The sequence below is a fragment of the Watersipora subatra genome, chromosome 1 (assembly GCF_963576615.1).
Source record: "Watersipora subatra chromosome 1, tzWatSuba1.1, whole genome shotgun sequence".
Taxonomy (NCBI): domain Eukaryota; kingdom Metazoa; phylum Bryozoa; class Gymnolaemata; order Cheilostomatida; family Watersiporidae; genus Watersipora; species Watersipora subatra.
In genome coordinates this window covers 65,472,738-65,496,354 of record NC_088708.1, presented here as the reverse complement: position 1 = coordinate 65,496,354, position 23,617 = coordinate 65,472,738, and the positions used below count along the sequence as shown (strand labels likewise).

Sequence of the window (23,617 nt, the reverse complement as noted above, 5' to 3'; positions counted from 1 at the left end):
CTATGGCAGCAGCCTATTTATATTTCTCTGATTATATTAACAGACCTGCCAATATATGGACCTATTGTTACAAACCATTAATCTCAAACATTAGACATGAACCGTGCAGTGGGCGGAGTCAATCGCGTATAAAGGCTGTAGCCTCACCGGTGGATATTTATTGTGCATGTAAACGAAGCCGAAGCCTGAGCAAAACTGCTGGGTTGAGAGATTTTGAGGCAACATGGATCTGATTACAATCAGTTTGATAACTGTGGTTGCACTTTTGTTTTGGGTTGTCAAGAGAAAAACTGATCCACTCAATCGAATTCCAGGACCCTTTCGTTTACCCATTTTTGGAAACATTCAATTTAATTTTCCGAGAATGCACATGCAATTTACTGAGTTTGCGCAGCGTTACGGAGATGTCTTCCGAATACAGATTCTTAGCCAGCCAGCGATAGTGATAAATTCTTACGCAGCTCTGAAAGAAGCCTACTTGCAGAAGGGCAAGCATTTTATTGGTCGACCACACATGCTAAGATTTGAAGTCGTCAGAGCTGATAAAGGCATTGCTTTCCAGGTGAGTCACCAGTATTTGTTACATATACATGTATGGTGTATCGGAGGCTAATTCCTACTTAGTAATGTATTATCGTTAAAGCCACTAGTTTTGTAAAGAATAATAAGGAGCGTTCAATACACTAAGTGCAGAGTGAATTCTACTACAATATAAAGAGCACATAGCTGTCAGCCAATCACTGCAAGTTAGTTTTACCCGCTTTCATCGAATGACAACTTCAGGAAATGAGCTGAAGTTATCACATGATGAGAGCAGTCCATAATCTGCTTAAAACAAATTGGTAGTGATTGACTAAAAGTGATCTTTGGGCAATTTTTAAATTATAGTATATATATAATATAACTCAAATATAATAGATAAAATATATAATATGCAAATATATATATTTTTTCATTTTTAGCTAGGAAATATAGCAATAGACATGGTGCAGTAAAGAAGCGTAACATGGTTTTATCACAGAGACATAAATACATGTAACAGTTAAGGATGTTGTGGTATCCAGGTGCCAGAGGGGGGGGGAAATGTTTTAGCTATAAGCCTTTTCTAACTAGGTTATCCGAAACCAAGGAAATGCAGTTCTCTCTCAAACATTCAAGGGAGGCTCCCATTCAGTTGTAATGCCAAACTCACAAAAAACTGTTCCCACAATTTGTAAGAACAGGAATGCTTTGATAAGCTCACCAAGGGTGGGCCCTTCCTCTAGTTGCTAGAGAGATTTATCCTGAATAACTGCCACTATTGAAGCAGGGCATCACATTAACATCACTTGTACCCAGCAAAACAATTCCTATTCTAATATTCCGAGTCTATTGTAACGATTTAAATTATGGAAGTCTCTGTTTGAGTGCAGACAGTGCTTAAATTCAAGCAGCAAGCATAAGATGCGCACTCAGCACTCATTAATTCTGCATTTTTCTTCACTGCCATAGATAAACTTTTGCTGAGAATATAACGAATCTCTGAATCCTGAACAAAAATGTTGATTTTTGATCAGATTTTCGTTGTTATAAATAAATTTTTTTTAAACATAAATATATTAAAAATATTATTATGTTCCTACGCCACCACTATACACAATTAGCCAGCAACCAAGCAACGTAACGCGATTGATATACAACAAAACATTTTACCTCAAATTATTTGTTGCAATTGAAAGCTTGAAAGCGTTAACAATAATTTTGGTCTGCGCGATGCACCTGTGAAATGATTGATATCTTGTTAAAAAGGATATGACTAATGATTGTGACACGAGTTGTAAAGCTTGGGTGCTAGCGTGAATCACAAACGGAAGGTAGCATAATGGATTAAGATTACACGCTGGATGGACGGAAATGTCGAAACATCCAACCAAGTTGTCTCGATGAGAATAGATAGTGTATCCACTAGCTGTGTCACTAATCCGTTATAGTTCTCTCAAGTCTATTTACGTAAAACACAAATAATAATATTTTATAAATATATGGGTCTTATGACAATTCTACTTTGCGGTAAAAAACCACAAAAATATCATTCATTAATCAACTCTGTCACAGTGAGACTTGAAAAAGCCTCTATCGAGTGTGCTGTTGATAAAAAGTGCAATTTCATGGTCTTTGTGTTGTGCAGGGGTACTCAGAAAAGCAGAAACACCTGAGGACAGAAGGGATAAAGGCACTCCGTATGGAGAGCCTCGACCATCTGAGCAGCACGATCAATGAGAACCTTGCTGACCTCACGAAGATGATAAGAGCCCAAAATGGACAAGCTTTCAACCCCAAAGTACTGATCAAAAAGTGCCTAGTGAACGTCATACTATCTATGGTAGGTGGAGACAACTGCTGCTAAACTTGTGGCACAGACACTGAGATTTTATTGACAACTTATGTTTGCATTCTTATTTGACAGCTTTTGTAAAATTTTTGTAGATTTTCGGAGAAAAAGTTGACAGTGACGACCCGATTTTGGAGAAAATCATTGAGTTCAACAAGGTAGCAGTAGAAGTTGCCACTATTGGTAGAGAAGATGTCGATGTCTGGACTTGGACTCGACACTTTAATCCAAATTATGCTCTGAGTGTGAAAGGTCGCGAGGTCTTTGACAAAAACATCATGCCTCTCTATCTCAAATATAAGGTTAGTTTTTTGACCAGCTATAAACAAAGGCTATCTAATGCAACAAATTTAGCATTTTAACAAAAGCGGACAACTCTCATTGTAAGTAGCAGCCTGATAAAGCAACTTCAAATGCTAAAAATCCTTATAATAAAAGTTGACAAATAATTAAAATTTGGTTGGCCTGTTTTGGAAAGCTCAACAGAATTAAATACTCACACCATTCTCAACAAACCTATCACCAGACAAGTCAAAGACATCCAAAGAAACATAAACCTTTCCCGGAGTATCTCATACGCAAAGCATTCAGTTTTACAAGCATCTAACCTCCTTGTTTCTTACGGCTATTTCCATGTTTATTTTAGAGCACTTATATAGAAGGTCATGAGAGAGGTGTTATAGACAAATACATCTCACAAGTGAATTCCGGAAAAATCACTGATGAGAATGTCTGTGGGCTTTTGATAGACTATTTCGTTGGCGGTGTAGAGACAACAGCGACCACACTTTATGGATTTCTTCTCATCCTCGCTCATTTACCAAAGGTTCAGGAGCGCCTACAGAGTGATGTCGATGAGATCATCGGCAAAGACAGACATCCTAGAATATGCGATAGACCGATGCTGCCCTACGTGGAAGCTTGTCTTCTCGAACTTTTTCGATACCAGTGCACTCTTCCCATACTAGTACCACGAGAGACCATCAGCGATACCGAGCTATGCGGATACGAGATACCAAAAGGAACCTGGGTAAGTTTATTTTTTAAGAAATGTTTGATAGTAAAGATCGAACTAAAAGAGTTAAGTTGGCTTAAAATATTTCAATGATCAGTTCTGACATAGCCCTAGTTTTATGATCTTAGCCTGATTTTGTTTGCTTTATTAAAAACAAACTGCTTGTGTCATCACAGGTTTACACCAACTCTTGGGCTATCCACCACGATGAGAATTTATATCCAGATTCTATGTCATATAAACCTTCCCGGTTCCTCGACACTGAAGGCCAAATACTGCCACAAGAGCATATCGCACGCAAAAGGTTGGTTGTGTAACTGTCATAGTATTTGCCTGCACTAAAAGTAATTAACTGTCAAGGCACCTGCCGCGGCATGCGCAGATTCTAATTTAACACTAATTTGGCATGCAAAATATGCTACAACCAATCAAATGTTAGTGCGGTCAAGCAAAGTGTTGCAAAATTGTTTATATAAGCACTCATATTTGATAGCGAAAACTGTTTTAGCAATATTTTTAATTTTTGTAATTGAGTAGCTGCCAAAGTGAGTGTTTTATGTTTTGACAATTGATGTTTGTGCTTGTAGCCTGGTGACATTTGGAATGGGTGGAAGGAGCTGTATAGGAGAAAACCTAGCCAAGAACAGACTCTTCCTCAGTATTTGTACCTTGATGCAGAACTTCACTTTCGAAGCTGACAAGAGCTGCCCCCTCCCTAGCTGTGATGCAAGAGATTACAAACTTAAGATTGTGTTTGACATCCATGACTATAGCATAGTCGCAAAGCCACGGTGCTGATTTCAATAGTGAATTATACTGTAAATAGTGTTTATACAAAAGCTTTTCTGTGATACAAAAGCTTTTTTTAATACAAAAGCTTTTTTTTTATATTTTACCCTTCTTGAAACCTACTGATAATAAACTATATAATTTTTAATCATTTAAAGTTATATCACATCTTTAATGGAAATCTAACATTTTGTACATAACTTCACAATTATTATAATATATTATTTTTGTTTGCTAGTCTGAAGAAAGCTAGTCGTTGTCAAGTACAGTATAAGTGTTTACAATAAAGAGATAGAAATTTAGCGGCAGTTGATATTTGTAGATCTTGACTCTATCACGTGCGCACTCTTAATAATGCGCTCTACTCAAAGGCTTATGTCATTATTAATTAAAATCATAGCAATTACTTGTCGTTGGCAGGGTATTAACTAACTCAAGCTATTGCGGTCACTTCACTCCTGCAATACCATAGTAACACTATAGTAACATCAAGTCATGGACATAGTAGCATCATAATAACACTAGAACATAAGTGTTTATACGACAGCATTGGTACGCTGTTATCACTGTATGGCTCAAAAAAGATTTGAGTACTTTATCTGGCTGAAAGTAGTAAAATATTGAATTCACGCTGGGGATTCTATTAGTTTTTCAGCAGTGACCCTGAAATACCTTAGTTTCAGGGCTGTTATGTATTGATTACAAAGAAGCTGAATAAATATTTCATAACTTAGTAATGACAACTGCATAAATTGGCAAAAAAGACATACCAAAAATTCCAAAAATTATATTTTTGCAAAAAAAAAGAAACAGAAAAAACTATAAAAAAAGAGATAAAATGAGTTGATCACCCTACCTTTGCCTTGCTAGAATGGTAGCCCACCATCACATGTATCAGATATGGTGCTGTGTAGAATACTCTGACAGAGATATTGCATTATCTTGTAAGAATGGGTATTCGTTGTTTTCCTAGGCACCTTCTATTGGTTTTATCTGACAACCATTTTTGGTTTGTAGCCTAGAATAATTAATTACATGATTAAATTATATTTTTGCAGATAAACAGAAACAGAAAAAACTATAAAAAAGAGATAAAATAAGTTTATCACCCTACCTTTGCCTTGCTAGAATGGTAGCTAACCATCACATGTATCAGAGATGGTGCTATGTAGAATACTATGGACAGAGATATTGCATCATCTTGTTAGAGAAATGGGTATTCATTGTTTTCCTAGGCACCACTATTAGTTTTCTCTGACAACCCTTTTTGCTTTGTAGAATAATTAATTAAATATCCAGCCCATATATATGCGCTATTGTACTTTGTTTACTGTATGTAAATTGGAGTCTTTCATGTACTTATTATAATCTTTGCCATTTCTCTTTGAAGGTTGAGCGCGTTCTTATATTATTTCTAGAAATCTATGCATTGGGAGAATAGTTGTGGGAGGATGGAAGACGGCTGGGCGCCGCCAATAAGGAAGACACGAACACTTATACTGCAATATACGTGTCAGCAAGAAAACATTTATTAGGGTTTGATAGTACACCAAACAGAAGTAAGCAACTTTTCTATAACCACTGAATACCCCTGATCTATTTATAACGATATCTACCTATAAACAGTCTGTAGGACAGCCTATCATTGTGAAGGGGGGATGCGCTGTCTAGATGAGTCTGGGAGGCCTACTTTGCTATAAGGGTGAATGATCTGGCTTGAGAGCTCATAAAAAGGGGCAAGGGGAGGATGCAGCCTCACCCTTAAAGTTAACAATATACGGGTGAAGATACACGTGACAGACTTGACTTTGTAGCCAAACTGTTGAAGTTCACCACATTCCTGTTTTCTATCTCCACTTTAATGTTTTCAACGGTTATCACAGATTTATAATAATAAATTTAAAAATGTGTTGAGTGAATATTTTTTCTATAAGGGTTACGCATATACCTGGTTCCCATATACGCCACAAGCACTGGCAACAGTGCCACAGGCTATCAATGGTGAAATGTGGACCTATGCGCCGAGTACCGCCGGTAAGTGTTGGCGGTCAACGCAAGAGTTTAGCGCTGTTCAAATTTTGCGAAGAGCCGCAGGCAAAACCTTTCGGAAAGGCACTGTACAGGTGAAGGTCAGTATTATTGAAACGGTATGGCGAGCGAACATTATTATGCGATTAGTAGCGATGCAGCTTTATGTGAACAGAAGACGCCGAACCTAGCGTCGCAGGTGTTCTGCTGCGCAAGATTACCGTCAAGGTTTTGCATTCGATATGGGAACCAGGCTTTAGTCGAGTGAAATGCCTTTGCTAGGGTTTCCCTATGAGCAGAGATAATTATTGCAGGCAAAGTTAATTACCATAAAACTGAGGTGCAAAATATATTCTATTAGAGTGTCTAAAAGCGGCAAATGAAATGACTCTAAGTAGACTTCAGCAGCAAATTAACAGACAGTTCATGTGACTAGATGTATAAAAAGCTCTAGTAATTATAAGTTTCGATGCATTGTATAGATAAACGAGGCATTGTAGTAGTTGTCTTACTTCTGTCAGCTGACAGCTGTAACCAGATTTCTGTGTGTTCATAGCATGAAACGTAAAGCACGATGCATCCTCTCCTATAAATGCAGTCTGCTTACTGCCACACCCCACTATTTATTACAAGGATTTGCTGCCTGTTACACCCCTAAAGAGCTAACCATTGTGTCGCTGTGCTGTCAGCGCTGCTACAATTTAGGCAACTACTAACTAATCAGGCCCTTACGATAATAACAATGATCCGTATTATATGATGATAGCTTATAAGGGAGTCGTACCATCTTTGTCTGATTGTGTCTTCCATAGCTTTGAACTAACGATTATTTACAACTTGTACATAATCAAGAAAAAAGAGGCCGATTTTAACTCAATTAGCAGATAAATGCGACTCACGGAAGCCGAAGAACGGCTTTTCTTTGTAGGCGTGCTGACCTAAAAAGAGAGGACAACTAGCAGGTCTAATCGCTACTGGAAGCTCGTCATGCAGAAAAACAAAATTACAAGTTATAGGTACAATGTACACAACCTCATATTTCAGCAAATATGTTATAGTTTGTATTTTTTATATCAACTTACTCTCTAATAACCTTTTGCAGTTAACCTACTTTTGTATGCCCAAACATACATACGTTTGTATGTACATACGTTTTGTACATGCGTTTGTATGTACAAACATTACAACAGACTGTATTCACTATAAAATGCTTGCTTTCTTGTTTAGGATATCGCGATTATTTGAGGGTTTTTCGTGTCACTCAAACAAAAATTTGTTCACTGACTTTCTTGTTAAACAACTCTTTCTCTGCTCACTGAAAACTAAGTGTTAAACACTACTTCTCCATGTTGGAGTTTATCGACTATACGTACAAAGATGTAGCCTTCCTCTCAAAGTTGAAAGCACTTTGACAAAACCTTCTTGATGGGAACCTAATAAAAATATCACATCATAAAAAACATTATTTTAATCCGAATGAACTAGCCAGTAGTTGATGAATACTTTCCAAGTAGATATTGGCAAGTGTTGCTTTGATTTACTAATTCTTCCAAGCGCTAATACATGTATATGCAGATCATCTATATATAGTATAGTTTAATGCACACACACAAATGTGTACCAGGGCATTGAAGCCTTATAGCTACTTCCTGCCAGCTGAATGAATTGACATTTATCATGCCCTGTTTTACCTTCCATTTCAAACAGTAAAATTGAACTAACAGGGGCTAGGCTTTAGCTAAATCTTTCACCTGCTTACCACCTGTCTTTGAATGTCCAATGCACTGCCTTAATGTCTTTTCTTGCTAGAAAATTAATTAACAAAAAATACACCATTAGGTTATTATTGTGGTAGCAGGCTTGGCAGGTTAGGCTGAGACAAGAGAGTAAGTTAAAATATTACCTACGCTAGAGTTTATGTTAAAAGACTGATTTCCCAATCCGAGAAGAAAATAAATCTATTCTGTGGCTACTAAATCACTTATCTTGCTATTTTTATTCTTGAGCCATTATTGCAATATAAAGTGGAAGTTTTTAAACCAAGATATGGCTAGGCGTGGAGGAGATAGGAGAAGAAACAAAACATGGTTGCTGAAAGCATGTGGAAAAAAGGAGAGAGTTAGAAGAAGAAAAGATTGCTATAAAAAAAAGTTAAAAAATATGCTTATTATCGTCTAGCTGTCGATTGCAAGAACTTTCACAGGCAATTTTATTACGCTTTATTTATGACTATACTTAAATAAAGATTAATAAAGCTAATCTAAACAATACCATGACACGACTTTGTACTTCCGTTATGTCAGCTTTACTAAAACTATTGAAATACAATTGTTCCAACACTAGAAGGCTCAGTTATTATTATTTACTTTATTATTATTTTTTCATCAAATGAGATTTAAAGTTATCATGCTATTAAAAGGGATTTAGTAAAGATGTATAAGGGATTATATTACAGAGGTCTGCAGATTCCGCCTGAGCTAAGCTATATTGCCTACTTAAAGTAAGCCTATGCGTTTATTACGGAAATACTCATGGCACTCGAGTGTCATAAAAAGTAAATGTCGAAAAAGTCTGGGATGTTTGTCTAATCCTGTGGATATTTTTCTCCTTATTGATAATCAAAGAGAAAAATTTAATTAAAAAAGGAAAAAAAGTTGAGTGATTAATAAATGAGTTGGAGTCATAATCTATGAACACAAACCAAAGATAATTCAATCTAATCATAAACATAAGAAAGTGGGTCAGCATTAGACAATAAACCTTTTATCATGGAGCCATTGTTTCGGAAATAGAAAAACATAATTTAAAAGCTTATCTAAGCTTACTGCCAACATGTCTTTAGCGCTTGCCACAGCCTTGGCTAAACTTTTAATAATCTAAAGCCATAATTTTTCACTTTCATAAAGATAACACAACTCAGCTAGCTTGAGATATCAGCTTGTAATAAAGCTCTTCTTTGCAGTTACTTGGTCATCTTTATGGATCACCTTAGCACACAGAATGCTGTTGACAAAATACCTGTCGAGTCTGAGCTAACCGTTTGCATCGAGAACTAAAATGAATGCTTTTAATTTAAATCATACTGAATTTATGAAGTTCACATATATGATGTTGTTGTTATGTTTTAATACCGAAGTGGACTTAACCTTTTGGCTAACAAAACAAATTTTTGTAGGTTTGACTAAATATATTTATGTTTACAAATATGTTTACAAATCTTTAGCTATAACAATATCCATAATTAAAATAGCAGGTATGTCCTAACTGGCATGTCTGGTGCTAACATAACTGCAGCAATGTTTAGCTTGAACAAAGTGTTTTCGCCATGTTGATGTACAGTTGATTTATTTAAACTACTAAAAATCTTTTAAAGAAAATTAAATAAAATACATTAATCATATTGCATAAATAATCTTGAAAAGCTTGAAAGCAAATTTTCTTCACACTCAAAGTTTCCATTGGAATTTTTATGGCCTAGCTCTTACCATTATTATTCTATAGATAGAAATACCATCGATACTTGAACGATATATTCAACACTTTTGAAAAGTTGCACGCAGCACCAAGCTGCAATAATAGCACAACAACCTCCTCTTCGCCACCAGCCTTCACCACCACAGCGATACACGCCCACAGCCGACTGCTGTCACCAATCTCACAGCAGTCTCTACTGTCAACCTGCGCCCAAGCTAAATCAGCAGCCTCACTGCCATACGATAGTCTTTTGTGACCAGACTACCACACCCAGATTTCCTGTCAGCAAAGGCACGACCACTCATAAGCTCATTTAACTGGCTCTCCTCACTGAGGTTTTTCCGCATCACCATCTAATTCATGCCTGTTTATATAGCGAGACCTGTGAGATGGTCTTTTTTGTGAAAAGCTAGCTTTTCAGAAGCCCTGACTTTCTATGCAAACCAGCCTTTGCATTAACCTCGGATTTTCACATAATATCTCACAGAAAGAAGGAAATGCACTCAGCGTGGCAAGACAACTTCCAAGTGTAACCATTCACAACCAAGGAGCTCCTACAATGAAATCTTTCATTTTTAATGACATAACTACAATAATTGTTCAGATTTATGAACTAGTATTGATGCAGCGTCTGTTTAAAATATTCCGCTCAGTTGAACTTTGTAGAGAGATAATCACTTTTTCTTAACTTTCTGTTGAATGAACAAGTATCCTGTGTAAAATCGGAGTTGCTTTCTCTGGTTGCTTATAAACGTGGCAAGAGTAAAGATTCTACCGATGTAGCAGAGGTTGTTGGCCCTTGATAGATTGACTGTCCAATTGACTCGCGATATCGCTACCGTAGACCAATGAGCGTCCTACCATAGAAAACTTGTATCTAAAATCGAAGCGGCGCATCTCGGTTTGGTCGCTATCGGCTATAACAGTCCGTAAGAACGAACGTGGTGCTATCGCTGCCTTTGCTTATTAATAAAATAACATCATTCAATTTCAAAGCAACCTTCTACAATGGACTGGAACTTTTACAGCATTTGTGAAGCCTTTACGCTTTTGCAAATGTGGCCCGTTTTTGATGTTGTGCATTACATTTTGATGGCTTTAAATATGAAAAGGGAGCTTAGTACTTCGGGTAAGTTTGAGGTTCAACAGCGGCCTTACCTTGGTTGCTACAATGGTAGTTATGAAACATTCCTACCCTTATTGTGAACATACTTTATAAGCACGAAGCTCACATTTGTTCAGGGCTCAGGTAAATCTACTTGGATCTGTTTTTGCTCAGCAAGAAAACAAAGATGGCATTTGATATGCTCTATTATACTTGACAACCAAACGATGAAGCCAACTACATATGCTTGTGTCACGACATAAAAACTATAGTGTGTTTTATTGAGGCCCTTTTTTCATTATCACTAATGCTCTAGGTTCTGATGTTTGATGGCTTGTTATATTCTTGCTAGTGTGGTGAGCGACCTAATTATATTAAACATGTATTACGATTTATGTGTTAGCGTTACTCATCAAAATCCGCGACGAAAACGTTACCTTGCTAATACTGAGTGCCTTGATATGATGCCAGCCAACTGATCACCCTCCATTTGGCTGCACTACTTGCTTAGGAAGGGCACATGGCTCCTTTACTTCACTATCAACCGGCGAATTAGTCAGTAGTCACTGACATTTCTGGTGTCACCATTTGTGTGCATCTCAGTAAAGTATAAAGTTAAGTGTGAAGTTATAAACGGTTGCGCATGACTAAGACACTACCATACCGGTGATAAGTATGTGCAACACTAACGCCTCGTTTTCCAGATGTTAGAATTGGGCCAATGTATTAAGTTCATATTGTATTGCCGGTTTATTGGGTAGTTTTGTGATTATTAAAATCAGTTTATTTACTTGCAGCAACTTCCTATTTTAAGACGTTTGTTACAGCTAACTATAACTTTATACAGTGTAGATAGGTTTATATGCATGCCAGACTGCAATCCGACACTAGAATAATATGCAAGTTTCCATCTTTACTTTTCATCTTACTAGTAGCGTAAAACTAATGGTTAACTCTTGTAAAAATAATGGTAGTGCGTGTACGAGTTTTGTCATCTCAGATACATGCAATAATTTTGGTTTCTTTCAGTCTTCTCTCTGTCACCCAAATTATTCTTCAAAGTTTGTTGTATTGTAGTTTTGAAACGTTTTCAAAAAGTTTTTGTTAGTTTGTTGAAAAGTTTGTCGTAGTTTTGAAAAGTTACTATTTGTTAAACATTTTTCTTTTGTAACAATTTTTAGAACTGTAGCACAAATAATGGCAATGTGGAATATATTGTTTGAGTCACGCATGATCTGATTGCTCCTACATTTCTTGTAAAACTAGAAATCCTAGCGAAACCTTTTCGCGAGTTTCTTCAACAACTTTTCAGCCACATTTGTTTTAGTTCAAACCTAGACGTTGTTTCATGTTACAGCTTTCAAAGAGACATTATGGTTATACGTTTTTAGAGGAAGTTCAAACCTAGAGAAGTCCGATCGGAACTACAACAGTGTTTATATAGTTTTTACTAGTGCACATTGCACCTTACCTCAGGTGCTTGCATAGTGTTTGTGAATATTTCTAGAAGCATGAGCAGAGCGTGCTTTTCATTTCTTCTGCTTGCAGCATGGATTGAATTTGTTTTAGTTGCTTTCGCATTCGAGAGAAGGCACCCTCTTGCCTCTTGGATAACCACCATGCTACTCTGTAACGCTGGCCCTATTCTGGTGTGTCTATATTTGGGGAAGCCTCTTGCCATCATACTCAAGAGCCCAGAAAAAATTGCCGTATCTACTCTAGTCTGGTGGGTATCGCCGGCTGTCAGTTTATACAATTTATGTTATACAATACATTCCAAGACAGCCATTTTGGAGTCTCCTAAAATATTGCTTATCTATATGTTCAGGTATGCAGTAAACTATGTACCTGGAGTGTTCACTCTGCTCACTAACCGCTGGATTACCTGTCTCCTCGTGTCCGCTAAGGAGGTGCAGAGAGTCTATGGTGTTTATGGGGGTGTGCAGGAGGCAAGCCAGTTGTACTCCTCCTATTATGTGGTCCTATTCACACTGGGGTTCATCAGAGGTCTGTTTCATCTGCTTATGTCATTTCTGTCTATCATGGCTGATGGGCGATCAACGCAATATATATATATATATATATATTTAAGGTTAATTCATTGATTATAATATATCTAAAAGCTATCAAGTTTGTACTTTAATTTTGTTTGAACTTTATTTCAGAATATTGTCAAACCGCCAGACACAAAATTAAACAAGGTTAATCCTAACAGAGATTTCCTTGGTATTCCTAAACTTTATGTTGGAGCAAATATTCTTATCGAAATACACTTTATTTTCTTTAATTTATTTTATAACTTAAAAATTTAGCGATAAAGTATGTCTATATATATAATTCTCAGTTGGTCTGTCTGTGTTTGTCCGCCTATAGCTATTAAAATCTAGAAATTTAAAATTTCGTATTATGATGGATTTGAACTCACTGAGCTATACAAGGCGTATTGATCAAACATGTTATCATATACCGTATAGCGTATGCACACCCTAAATGACGTATTATTTGAAACTATGAATTTTACTAACTATGAAACACGATGCGAGAAACTTTTATTTTCGGTTTTTTTTTAAACCGAATATAGAAGTTTGAACTCACCTTCGAACTTCTATTTTTGGTTTTCCATAAGGTTCAATTGCTATATCCGCGGAAAAGGCCAACTCTTTTCATGCAGACAATTATATTATCTCCGTAGGAAGAGCCTCGACATTCTCTCTCCCTTCGGTGAGACAATAACAGTACGATATCTCATGTTTAAATTTGTACCAGTATTGAGAGATACCAGTGTCGTCGTATTCAAAGTTCTGATGGATAGCTTCTGGTGGAACAGTAACCTTTTTTTATACACACTTCTATGCACGAATTGTTATTATTAATTCAACATATTCAGAGTTTTTATTTTTTTCTCAGTTCGTATTAATTGTATCGTACCCAAATCATCTTTTATTGTAATTGGAACAAGACAGACTTAATTTAGCTATTACTTGCTAATTATTTCACATTTACATTTAAACTCTTTTATAGTTCTTTTATTTGGTTTCTTAATTTATTTGACCTACACCAAATCAACAAAAATTTTCCTCATGATATGAAGTTTGCATGTTACGGTTCTTTGACAAAGTTTGAAAACCTTTACAGTTGTCTTTATTTTTTTCTGTTAATTTATTTAAACTTCACGAAACACTTTTCATGGTATGAAGTTTGAAAGTTAGAATGGTAACTGTTGTTATATGTTAAATAAAAACAATTTTTCTGTGCAGAGACTTATCAATCGAGCAATGCCGGGCATTCAACTAGTATATATATATATATATATATATATATATATATATATATATATATAATACAAATGCATTACTATATGAACTTATAGTAATGCATAGTTTATAGGTATGCATAAGTTTATAGGTACATTCAAACATGGATAACTCGTCCACGGATAGCTCGAACACATGGTTAATTCGAACGGTTTCTTTGGTCCGTTCCCACGTAATGATAAATTGCTATAGATAACTCGAACTCAACACTGTTAATTCGAACTGTTTTTTTGCCCAACGGCTACCGAAACGGTTGTTATCGCTTTAGAAAATCACTTTATTCAAAGCCATAGAGGTAAACCTCATCTTTTCGTAATTCATAAGCGTTGTTATTACCACCATCGGCAAAATAATTTTGTCAACGACTTTTCTAAAGGTTTGGTCAAATTTGATTTATACTGCTATACGATTAATAGCACGGGCTTGCCGGGTCACACGCGCAAGGATTTTCGCCGCGCACATACAAAACAAAAACAGCATGTTGTTTTGTATGTGCGTGGCGAAAATCCTTGAGTGCGTGACCTGGCTAGCCCGTGACGAATAGTTTTCCGACGTTGATTCCGTGTTGAATCAACGTCGGAATGTTGAATGTTTAAAACGTCTTAAAAATTGTTTTTATTAAACGTATACGTTGTCTTAGCTAAAAAACTATTCATCGTTTGACCTAAACACAGAATACGTGTGTACATTCAATAAGTATCCATTCAAAAAGCGTGAGTGATATACAATGTACCGTTAAACCTCGTAAAACTTTTAATTGAACTGCCTCGGAGTGTTGCTCTTAACGAATCCCAGGTAAAGTAAGGGATTTTTCTTTGGTAACTTTTTCTTGAAGTTGCATAAACTTCAAGAAAAATTGGCAAAATTGATCGTGGGTAAAACGCTCAAAAGAAAAAGATGTCTTTTCTTTTGAGCATTTCAACAACGATCAAGTTTTTCCAATGTCAATCTAAAAAAACGTCCTGGCAATAACATCACCTCAAACAACAAACCAATCTCAAGTGATAGAAAAATCTCTATACTTTTTGATAAAAACGTTTTAAACTTTACATTAGAAGCATTTAATTTGAAACAAGCCATTTGTGCTTTTGATTTATATTATAGTTTGCATATGTACATGTATCTACTAATAAATAAGTAAATACATGGACTTGTGACAGTGCTCTGATAACTTGAACGCTCTGATAATTCGAACACTTTTGCTCGGTCCCGTGAAGTTCGAGTTATCCATGTTTGACTGTATATAAACTTCTGGATTAAACTAATAGGAAGTCTTTATTGTCTCTTTGCCTTTACAGTAAGTTGAACCGCGTGTCTGTTTTAACTTTTATGATAAAAGAGACACGCTGTGTTGATTATAGGGATGTGGAGGTCTAATTCAGTTTATTGGAATATTAAATATACCTCATTTTTTTCATATTTTTATCTGTAATTGTCACATTCAGTTTTTCTACTTCTAATTGCTTGTATTTATCTGCATCTTCACTTTCTTCCTCGCGATATCCACTAGACGCCTTCTTAGATTTCTTTTTAAAGAGTTGATGTTTTCTTACCTAAAATTGTTTACTTTGATTATGAGAAAAGCATCGCCTTCTTTTTCAATCGATGATTTTAAAACTCATTTTTAAAACAAAAAATGAGGGTATGAAACATCGTTTAATAATATTGGAAATTATTTTGTATGTCAAGAGAAATATTTGCTCAAACTTAACGTACTACCTTGAAAAATTCATATGTAGAGGTTCGACTAGGTTATGCTTCTTTGGCAAACATTGAATCATGCTCTGCAACAACACCGCAGTGGATGTTTCCTTAACCAGGCCTCCTTTGCCATCCCTCACGTATTCTATAGAAAAATTTCACTCTGTTTTGTACTCTTTGTTTCTTTACCTTATCAATTATGACACTTGTGGGCAGCGTCAGCTGTGGCTATAGTAAATGACCTTGCCTATCTTTGTCTGTCATATAGTTGAACGTTGCATATGGGTATCTGTAGGCACAGCTTCGGAAATAATGATGGTCTTCGCTAGGTTGTTAGCTGGCATTATAAAAGTACATACAGCACAGACTGTCTCTCCCAACGTGTAAGTTTTGTACTGTTTCCATCGCATAGGTGGTTGGTTTATCTATTGGCACACTCTCTCTCTCTTTCTCTTTTTGGGAGAGAACACAACTCCATTTATTGGATGGCTTTCAGTTTGAATTCATTTGAATCTAGATAAGACATGCTTCATGAACCAGATGTCCTAAAGACATTATGATTACATAGTTGTGTTTACTTTGGAATGGTGTTAAGACTGAAATAGCTGATTATCATTGAATAATTATAGCAGATCATCTCTTCAATTGAATTATCATAGAGATAATTCAATTGAAGAGATCTTGGCCAAGTATGTGGATGATTTATCAAAACTTTTTGTGGAAAGCTTACTGTTTTCCTGGTATTATCTCCCTGCTCATAAAAAAGATGGCAAGCTAACTATTTTTGAGTTTCATGATTGCCACAGCTGGTTCATTGCAGTTTGTTTGGCTCCTCTTTGCTGTAGAATAATGAAATCATTTTCAGTAACTGTAGTTTTTAGATCTCGTCTCTTGAACTAACCTTTACAATAAAAAAAATTTATTCCAAAATTATTAACTGCTTTTAACGCAGAGAGTTTATATCATAAGTTCACGGTATTAAGTAATGTTTTGGCTGCAGTATGTATGATAACCCGTTGAATGATTAACGCTCAGCGTTGTTTCTCATAGAATCTTTAAGCAATCAAATTCAAATCTATACTGTATGAATATTTTTGCAGATTTCTTTTCCCCTCGTGGTAAGTACTGACTGGCTTGTATTTGCTAAGCTAACACTGTTCATGATTTAATCCTGTGTTGTGAGACTTGTGTTGTGATGTGTCTTGTAGAGAGACAGCGGTTTTGTTTTAGTTCAGGGTCCATCTAGACACGGTCTAATGTGCAAGGATAGAGATAACAAACCATATCCAGATAAATATGGTTTACAATATGCTAATAGCTAATGGTTATTTAGTAAATTTAGCTATTGTCTGCGCTACGCGCTCATTTCTTTAGGTCATAAAGTGTAACCTTTTTAGCCACAAAGTTTCTAGCAGATATCAAATTGTGAGCAGATAATCTTATTTTACCAGCGCCATCCACTGTGTTGTTTATGAGTATACTGTGCAGACAACTCATAAGATTGATTAAAAGAATTGAAAATATTTGCTAAGCCATATATGAGACTGATTATTATTGAGCCAACTTTTGGTGTTGACAAGAAAAATCATTCAAACAAATCCGATTAATAGATGGCTGGTTAAGATCTGTAGGAGTTTTTGAAGCAGTTATTCAAACATGGCTAAGTCAAGGACTCAAAGCATTATTGTACTTGCATTAGTTTATCAACTCCTTATTGCTGTGTTTATATAAATTTTAATTTTTATATAAAAATATGCTTGACCACATCTGCTCAGCTATTCACTAATTTTTACCTTATACGCTTTGAAAATTGTGAGTATGTATAATGTACATTAGAAAATCTTTAGATATTTCTGTTCAACTCGCAAGAGGAGCACCCTTACACCCTATATGTCTATGCCTTACATACGGAATGGGACTTTTTGGCCTGACAATTTCTGGCGTGGACATTTTGTCACAGGTTATGAGCTCAATTTATCTATCTTTCATCGCGAGTTATTACGGTTCAACAAACAAATTTTAAGCAAAGCGGGAAAAGAAATATTTTACATAACAGCTACATTCACATATTTGACAGATGTAGTTCACAAGATCCTTTAGTCGAATTTGGCGATGTGAACGTATACTTTCATGTAATTAACGAAATAGTGATTAAAAGCGAAAAGGAATGGCCACGGATCATTACTTGAAGCTACTCAAGCTAAATGTGCAATAAAACTCCCGAGTAAAGTATGGCAAACCGAACTAAAAATTTCTGTTCATTTTCTCTTATTTATTTCTCATGTGTGTATGTATATTTTTATGTGTGTATGTATCACGATTAAAATTTTTTTACATTTTCATGTTATTATAAAGGTGTTATTTTTTTACTGTATAACCCGTAAATAATCTTTCGGTGTAAAAATAAGAATACTATGAAGTCTGGAACCACAAAGTCCTGCATCAGAAAGTCCTAGACCGAGGTACTTAACATGCCATGTAGCTAATTACTGTCTGTTAAACATAATCAATAAGCTAAGCCCAATTTTCTGTGTACATTAACTTTTTGTTTGTTGTTGTAATATGACTCACTTGGATTTCACTCAGACTTGACTGTTCTTCAGACCTTTCTGTATGTGATTAACTACTTTCATTCGTCAGTCTGCTATCATACAATCGTTTACATTTTCAGTGCAAGGACTGTATTATACTTTATTCAGCCTGTCCTGTGTACATGTACGGCTGATACATGTGAGAATACAGCATCCGCTGCTCTTATCTCACTGTGTGGCCCTCTCATGTGGGCAGATTACTGAAATATAATAATCAAGCTTTAAGCTTAAGCTGTGCATGATGCGGGTTTTATTGCATGGAGTTCCGCACACTTATTTAATTGGTGGTGATGCACGTGGAAATATAATAATGAATGTAGGGTTGGAAAAAATCATGATTTTTTAACAAATCGAAAAATCTTTTTTTTTGCTCTAAATCGATTTGGTCAATTTTTTAATGTTTATGATTTTTTTCATAAAGTTGATTTTTGCTCATATTTGCTCATGCGAATTGTATGTGTAGCGCATCGCACATCAGAATGCTGGTAAGCCCACTTTTCAGTGCTAGTAACTTACATGCTTCAATTTGACAGCTTTTTATATTCCTTACAGTCAACAGTCATATAAAATTATATTGTGGAAAACACATTTAAGGTAGTGGAGTTGAGCTACTAGCAGCTTTACACAAACGTCGAATGAAAATCAAGACACTTTCTTCCTTGGTGTGATCGATGCAGTTGATCCGATGAACTGCATCGATCACACCAAGGAAGAAAGTGTCTTGAATATTTCATACCACTTTTTCATGTCCTTGATTTACGTGTATTTTCCACAATATGACTTTATATGACTGTTGACTGTGATAAATATAAGAATTTGTCAAATTAAAGCTTGTAAGTTACTAGCACTGAAGACTGGATTCACCAGCATTCTGATATGTGATCAAACTTGATCATGTTAAATCCAAATACCAGCTTGTCAGCTCTTTTAGTATCAGTTTGTTATTTTGGAATAAAAAGAACAATACTCTTTCAATGCATCCGAGCTGATTGCGGTATTAAAGTTTCACGTCATGCCATTTATTAACAGAGTAGTGAGGAGGAACTGTACCGGTTATAGTTGCTATCTCACAATTATTCCTGCTTTAAGGTTTATTAAATAAACTCATAGGTCCTAACTTCAGAGGTCCTTCCGTAGCATTGCACTGCACATATAATCAATTACCTCCCTCACACTTGGTAATTCATGACAAAGAAACGTTTACAAATTTATTACACATACATCAAAAACCAGATTGTTTGTCAAGCAACACTGATTTTTGCATAATTATAAAAAATTAATAAACGTTGATTTTTTCGTAAAAAATCATTAATTGAATCTACAATTTGAATCATTTGGTTTTTTGTGCCAACCCTGATCGCATGTAGAATGTTTTCATTGAATACAAGAGTGATAGTGTATGATAATTATATGCTGTGGCTATCAGTGTGTACGACTAAGTACATTTGTTGGTGGCATAAAGCGCATAATGGTAGCAGAGTGTTATTTATATTTTGTAGCTTGTTCAAGGCGAGTGCATTGGTGTCTGCGATGTTTTGCTTGGAGCACTATTCATACATACAGGTCAACCACAGCGTCTTATTCTCCTGCACCATCGCGGTTCTCATATACTTGCGTATTCTCATGATTCTCGGCGTCATAGCCGATCCTTTTGTGCCTTTTGAGAACCTGTTTTGTGCCATAGTCTTCGGAGGGATGTGGGATGCCTATAAGCTGGTTGTTAGGCAAGATCGAAAGGGTACACAGGCTAATGGAGCCGTTCATCATCAAAAAATGAAAACCAGTTGATTTTATTCTATTTATTGGCAGCTTGTATATTCATGGTGTAGGTGAATATTTCTGGTTGGTTCACCAGGGCTGCTCGTGGAATAGTTCTACTTAAATCCTTCTTCACTGATAGTTTCTAGCCAAATAAGCGATGCATATATCAAACAAACTTTTACAACCCGGTTATTTAAAATAAGATTTGTGTTGTCCTAGCTCAACTAAGTATTTTCATACCGATGTCCTTCTCAAGTTGAAAACGTAAATGAGCTCTATGGTTTAACCGGATGATAGCTTAATAGCTGTACATTAGAGTTGTTTCTCCCACATGCAACATATGTAAAAGTTAGAACATTTACGAGTTATTGGTTTGTGCCATATTATATTGCTATGTTAGTAACGAATAGATTTGGTGCTTTTAGCAGTTCTAGGACTTCGTATTAACGCATCTTGTAGCCATTATCTTAGAATTGCTCAACCTATCGGTAAGATCTGAGGCTAACTAGCTATTTCTAGCAATTACCATAATAGTTTATACAGGCTACATTAGTAGTGAAGGTCTATTACATTATTCGTGCAGCTAGATAAGCTTCATCAATAGTTTCAGAGTCCGCACAGCAGGTCTATTATTTTGATCACACGCTATGCACCGTTTAGTTCGTCCATTTATACAGAGAATTCAGATCATTATTATAATCTATGTTTTAAAGATTATTATATGTTCAGAGAGGTGTTGTATGAAAGATGTTAAAATTGTATTTTATAATATTGTGGAAGACATGGACTGCCTTTCATGTTTAGAAAAATATACAGACCTCTATGAATGATATGCAGATTAATTACAGCTTTCTACTAACAATCATCGAAGGGCGCAGACGCAATAGAACAAACAAAATAAAATCTAGCATTGAATCAGTCATATTTATTCAGTGTAATGTTGTTTGTGGTATGTGCAACCATTTGCCAATCAGTTTTGTCTACGAGGTGGGCAGGACTTCAGGTAATAGGGTTCACAATAGTCTATTAGCCATCGCCAAACATTTTCAGTTACTCTCTCACTTCCCTATCATCTTTGTTCTCTTCTGTCACTACTGGAATATCTTCTGTAGTTGATTTGTGCAAGGGCGGTGCATAAACTCGGGTTTTGGTCCCGTCTTCATGCTTGATATCATAGGTCTGTTCATCCTTCTCACTCCCTGATTCATCTTCCTTCCCTGAAATGTCAATAGAGTTACCAATAGAGTTATTCTCTGAAATGTTAATAGAGTTTAATGAGCAAATAAAGTGAAAGATGGAAATGCAAAATGAAAACAGAAGCTTTCATTTTGCTCTACACACTCTTCGTTTCGCGCGATTGCTTTTCTTCTTGGTTTTCTGTTGAGGAGATTTCTTCTATAGCTTGCCCATCTTTGCTAAGATGTCCATCCTTTGTCATGTTCAACCCTGTCCCATCTGTAAAATGTGTCACCATAAACCAACTTGTAAAATTAACACTGTCCATACAGCCTATTTACATCTCAGGAGCCACCACATGTACTTGAGTTGATAACAGATAGTTTCATGTACAAGTAGAACAACTTATTTACAAAAAACAAATTCTGACTGCTTGTTGGAATCTGTGCTTAAATACGGGTCAGTTGTGCGATTACTGGTAAAACTGCCTACCTGGTTCAGTTTCTCTGACAGGAGGAGGTGGTTGCTGCCAAAACCCATCCGATCTGAAAAATGAAAAGCAAACGAATGAATGATGCCTCTTTATGTATCAAGTTCAACCGTATTACATAAGATCTGGATAGCCCTGCTAACGAATGCCAGAAAGAAGACTAGAATAAGCTGTGTGGGTTTAGTCAATTTTTTGTTGCGTTGGCCTTGCACAGTCAACTCCAAACTGCTTATGCAAATTGAAATTTGGGTTTCGCCGAATTGAAATGCACAATTCAATCAGACAACAAATTCAGGGGTTCAAAGTTTAGGAGTGAGCCATGGCACAACGGTGAGACAGTTTGAACGAATCAATACTATACTCTTCTTCCGCAGTCCTCTCCTCATCGGAATGGTGAGGAGGCGCATTGCTCGTTTGTTCATTTCGCATTCTGAACTTGGAACTCTTTGGCCTACGACTGCGGAATTCAGTAGAATTCTCTCTCTTTGGACTGTCAGGTTCTGAGTACATCATATACTCAGTGGTAGTATCCACAGGCCTAGATAACACCAGCAACGAAGTGTGGCAACAAGATGATACAGACATCAAATAAGTCCTTCAAAAACCCTTGGTTAGCTCAAGCCTCTTGCCAAACAAAAATCTGGTTTCATTGTCTGTTTCAATACATTGGTCATCACAATAGGCTTTCTTTAAAGGTATTGTATGAACAAGTTGTTCTTATTTCTGCTACCAACAAGATTGTTTTAAAAGCTTGTGGTTTGTACAGAATGTAAATCAGTTTTGCAATGCTTGAAACTCGCTAAGCACAATCGAAGCTGTATAACAGTGTCCATGAAATAGTGTGAATTATCTACAAAAACCATCAATACGGTATTGATAATAACAAACATTTAGCCTACTCACTTTTTCATTCCTGCTTGCCTTTCTGAATCTTTGTCTTCCCTCTGATGGGCCGTAGACTCCTGAACTGCAGGAGCGCGCTGCTCAAATGGTTTAGGGGCAGATTGCCTTGGACTAACTTCCAAATCTCTTTCTTTCTGATCATTTCTGGCAGAGGCTGATCTCCTATTGTTCGGAAATTTGTTGACATATTTCCGAGATGATTTCGAAGCGGGAAATCTGTAATAAGCTGGAGGCGGGGGTTTACTGTTGAACTGCCTTGTGCGCTCACTGTTCAGATATTTAACATACTTGGTATACTCCTCCGGGGTGAAGAAATCTGTTGAGTAGTTAAGCAATTGTTATACAATGCTGTCGGCAGCTGTGCAGTGAAGCAAGACTATTAGCCAGCGATTTTTATCAGTTGAGCCTCAAAAGATAGTTTTTATCAACCAGCACCACGGCAAACATTCCTATCCAACAGCGTGTTAGCATTCTCAAACTTTTCTATGGCAAATCATGCTTATCTCTGTTGCCATGTATTAGTTAACACTCGGGTCACTCTGTGAATACACCTTAAGTGATAGCTACTATGTGTCTTACTGACAGCTACAGGGGATAACACGATTCTTTAAACTTTGTCAAGTCCAACTAACATTCTTCTTTTTTTGTGTATTAGGCAAAACAAACCTAGGTCCATTCTCTAATCGACAAAACAAAAATATCATTTTAAGTTCATCCAAAAATAACTAGAATTCGTTTTTTTTACTTCGACTCAATGCCTTGTTAGCGTGAGCTCAAGATTCATGCAGCAAATCCACTCCATAAAATAAATAAGCGTCTAAAAAGCCAATCAATGCGTGCTCAATTGTCTAAAGCAGTCAGTGTGAACAGCATAAACTTACAGAGAGCTGTAAAAATAT

General features: G+C 36.2%; 3 protein-coding genes across 3 annotated transcripts; 2 read left to right on the top strand and 1 right to left on the bottom strand.

Annotated features, from left to right (window-relative positions):
- The first annotated feature begins 173 nt into the window (after positions 1–173).
- LOC137385675 (steroid 17-alpha-hydroxylase/17,20 lyase-like) lies at positions 174–4,477 on the top strand. The gene is made up of 6 exons (XM_068072193.1): positions 174–562; positions 2,168–2,362; positions 2,467–2,673; positions 3,018–3,401; positions 3,563–3,690; positions 3,974–4,477. The coding sequence occupies exons 1-6, from the start codon at positions 224–226 to the stop codon at positions 4,182–4,184; spliced, it is 1,464 nt and encodes a 487-aa protein (XP_067928294.1). The 5' UTR covers positions 174–223; the 3' UTR covers positions 4,185–4,477.
- Positions 4,478–10,590: 6,113 nt separating this feature from the next.
- LOC137402049 (trimeric intracellular cation channel type 1B.1-like) lies at positions 10,591–20,987 on the top strand. The gene is made up of 6 exons (XM_068088527.1): positions 10,591–10,806; positions 12,352–12,508; positions 12,611–12,789; positions 16,093–16,180; positions 16,898–16,915; positions 19,888–20,987. The coding sequence occupies exons 1-6, from the start codon at positions 10,686–10,688 to the stop codon at positions 20,174–20,176; spliced, it is 852 nt and encodes a 283-aa protein (XP_067944628.1). The 5' UTR covers positions 10,591–10,685; the 3' UTR covers positions 20,177–20,987.
- A 186-nt stretch (positions 20,988–21,173) lies between these two features.
- LOC137390428 (transcriptional regulator ATRX homolog) lies at positions 21,174–23,394 on the bottom strand. The gene is made up of 6 exons (XM_068076764.1): positions 23,385–23,394; positions 22,719–23,034; positions 22,177–22,353; positions 21,818–21,870; positions 21,491–21,604; positions 21,174–21,366 (listed from the first exon to the last, which is right to left on the bottom strand). The coding sequence occupies exons 1-6, from the start codon at positions 23,392–23,394 to the stop codon at positions 21,200–21,202; spliced, it is 837 nt and encodes a 278-aa protein (XP_067932865.1). The 3' UTR covers positions 21,174–21,199.
- Positions 23,395–23,617: the final 223 nt, after the last annotated feature.

Coding starts and splice junctions, on each gene's coding strand:
- LOC137385675 (XM_068072193.1), top strand. CDS start 224: ATGGATCTGATTACAATCAGTTTGATAACTGTGGTTGCACTTTTGTTT. Junction 2,674..3,017: donor CTCTCTATCTCAAATATAAG/GTTAGTTTTTTG, acceptor TGTTTATTTTAG/AGCACTTATATAGAAGGTCA. Junction 3,691..3,973: donor GAGCATATCGCACGCAAAAG/GTTGGTTGTGTA, acceptor TTGTGCTTGTAG/CCTGGTGACATTTGGAATGG.
- LOC137402049 (XM_068088527.1), top strand. CDS start 10,686: ATGGACTGGAACTTTTACAGCATTTGTGAAGCCTTTACGCTTTTGCAA. Junction 10,807..12,351: donor AAGGGAGCTTAGTACTTCGG/GTAAGTTTGAGG, acceptor AATTTGTTTTAG/TTGCTTTCGCATTCGAGAGA. Junction 12,790..16,092: donor CACACTGGGGTTCATCAGAG/GTCTGTTTCATC, acceptor GGGTATCTGTAG/GCACAGCTTCGGAAATAATG.
- LOC137390428 (XM_068076764.1), bottom strand. Junction 21,871..22,176: donor GAGAGGACTGCGGAAGAAGA/GTATAGTATTGA, acceptor TTCATTTTTCAG/ATCGGATGGGTTTTGGCAGC. Junction 21,605..21,817: donor TGTCAGAGAAACTGAACCAG/GTAGGCAGTTTT, acceptor CACATTTTACAG/ATGGGACAGGGTTGAACATG.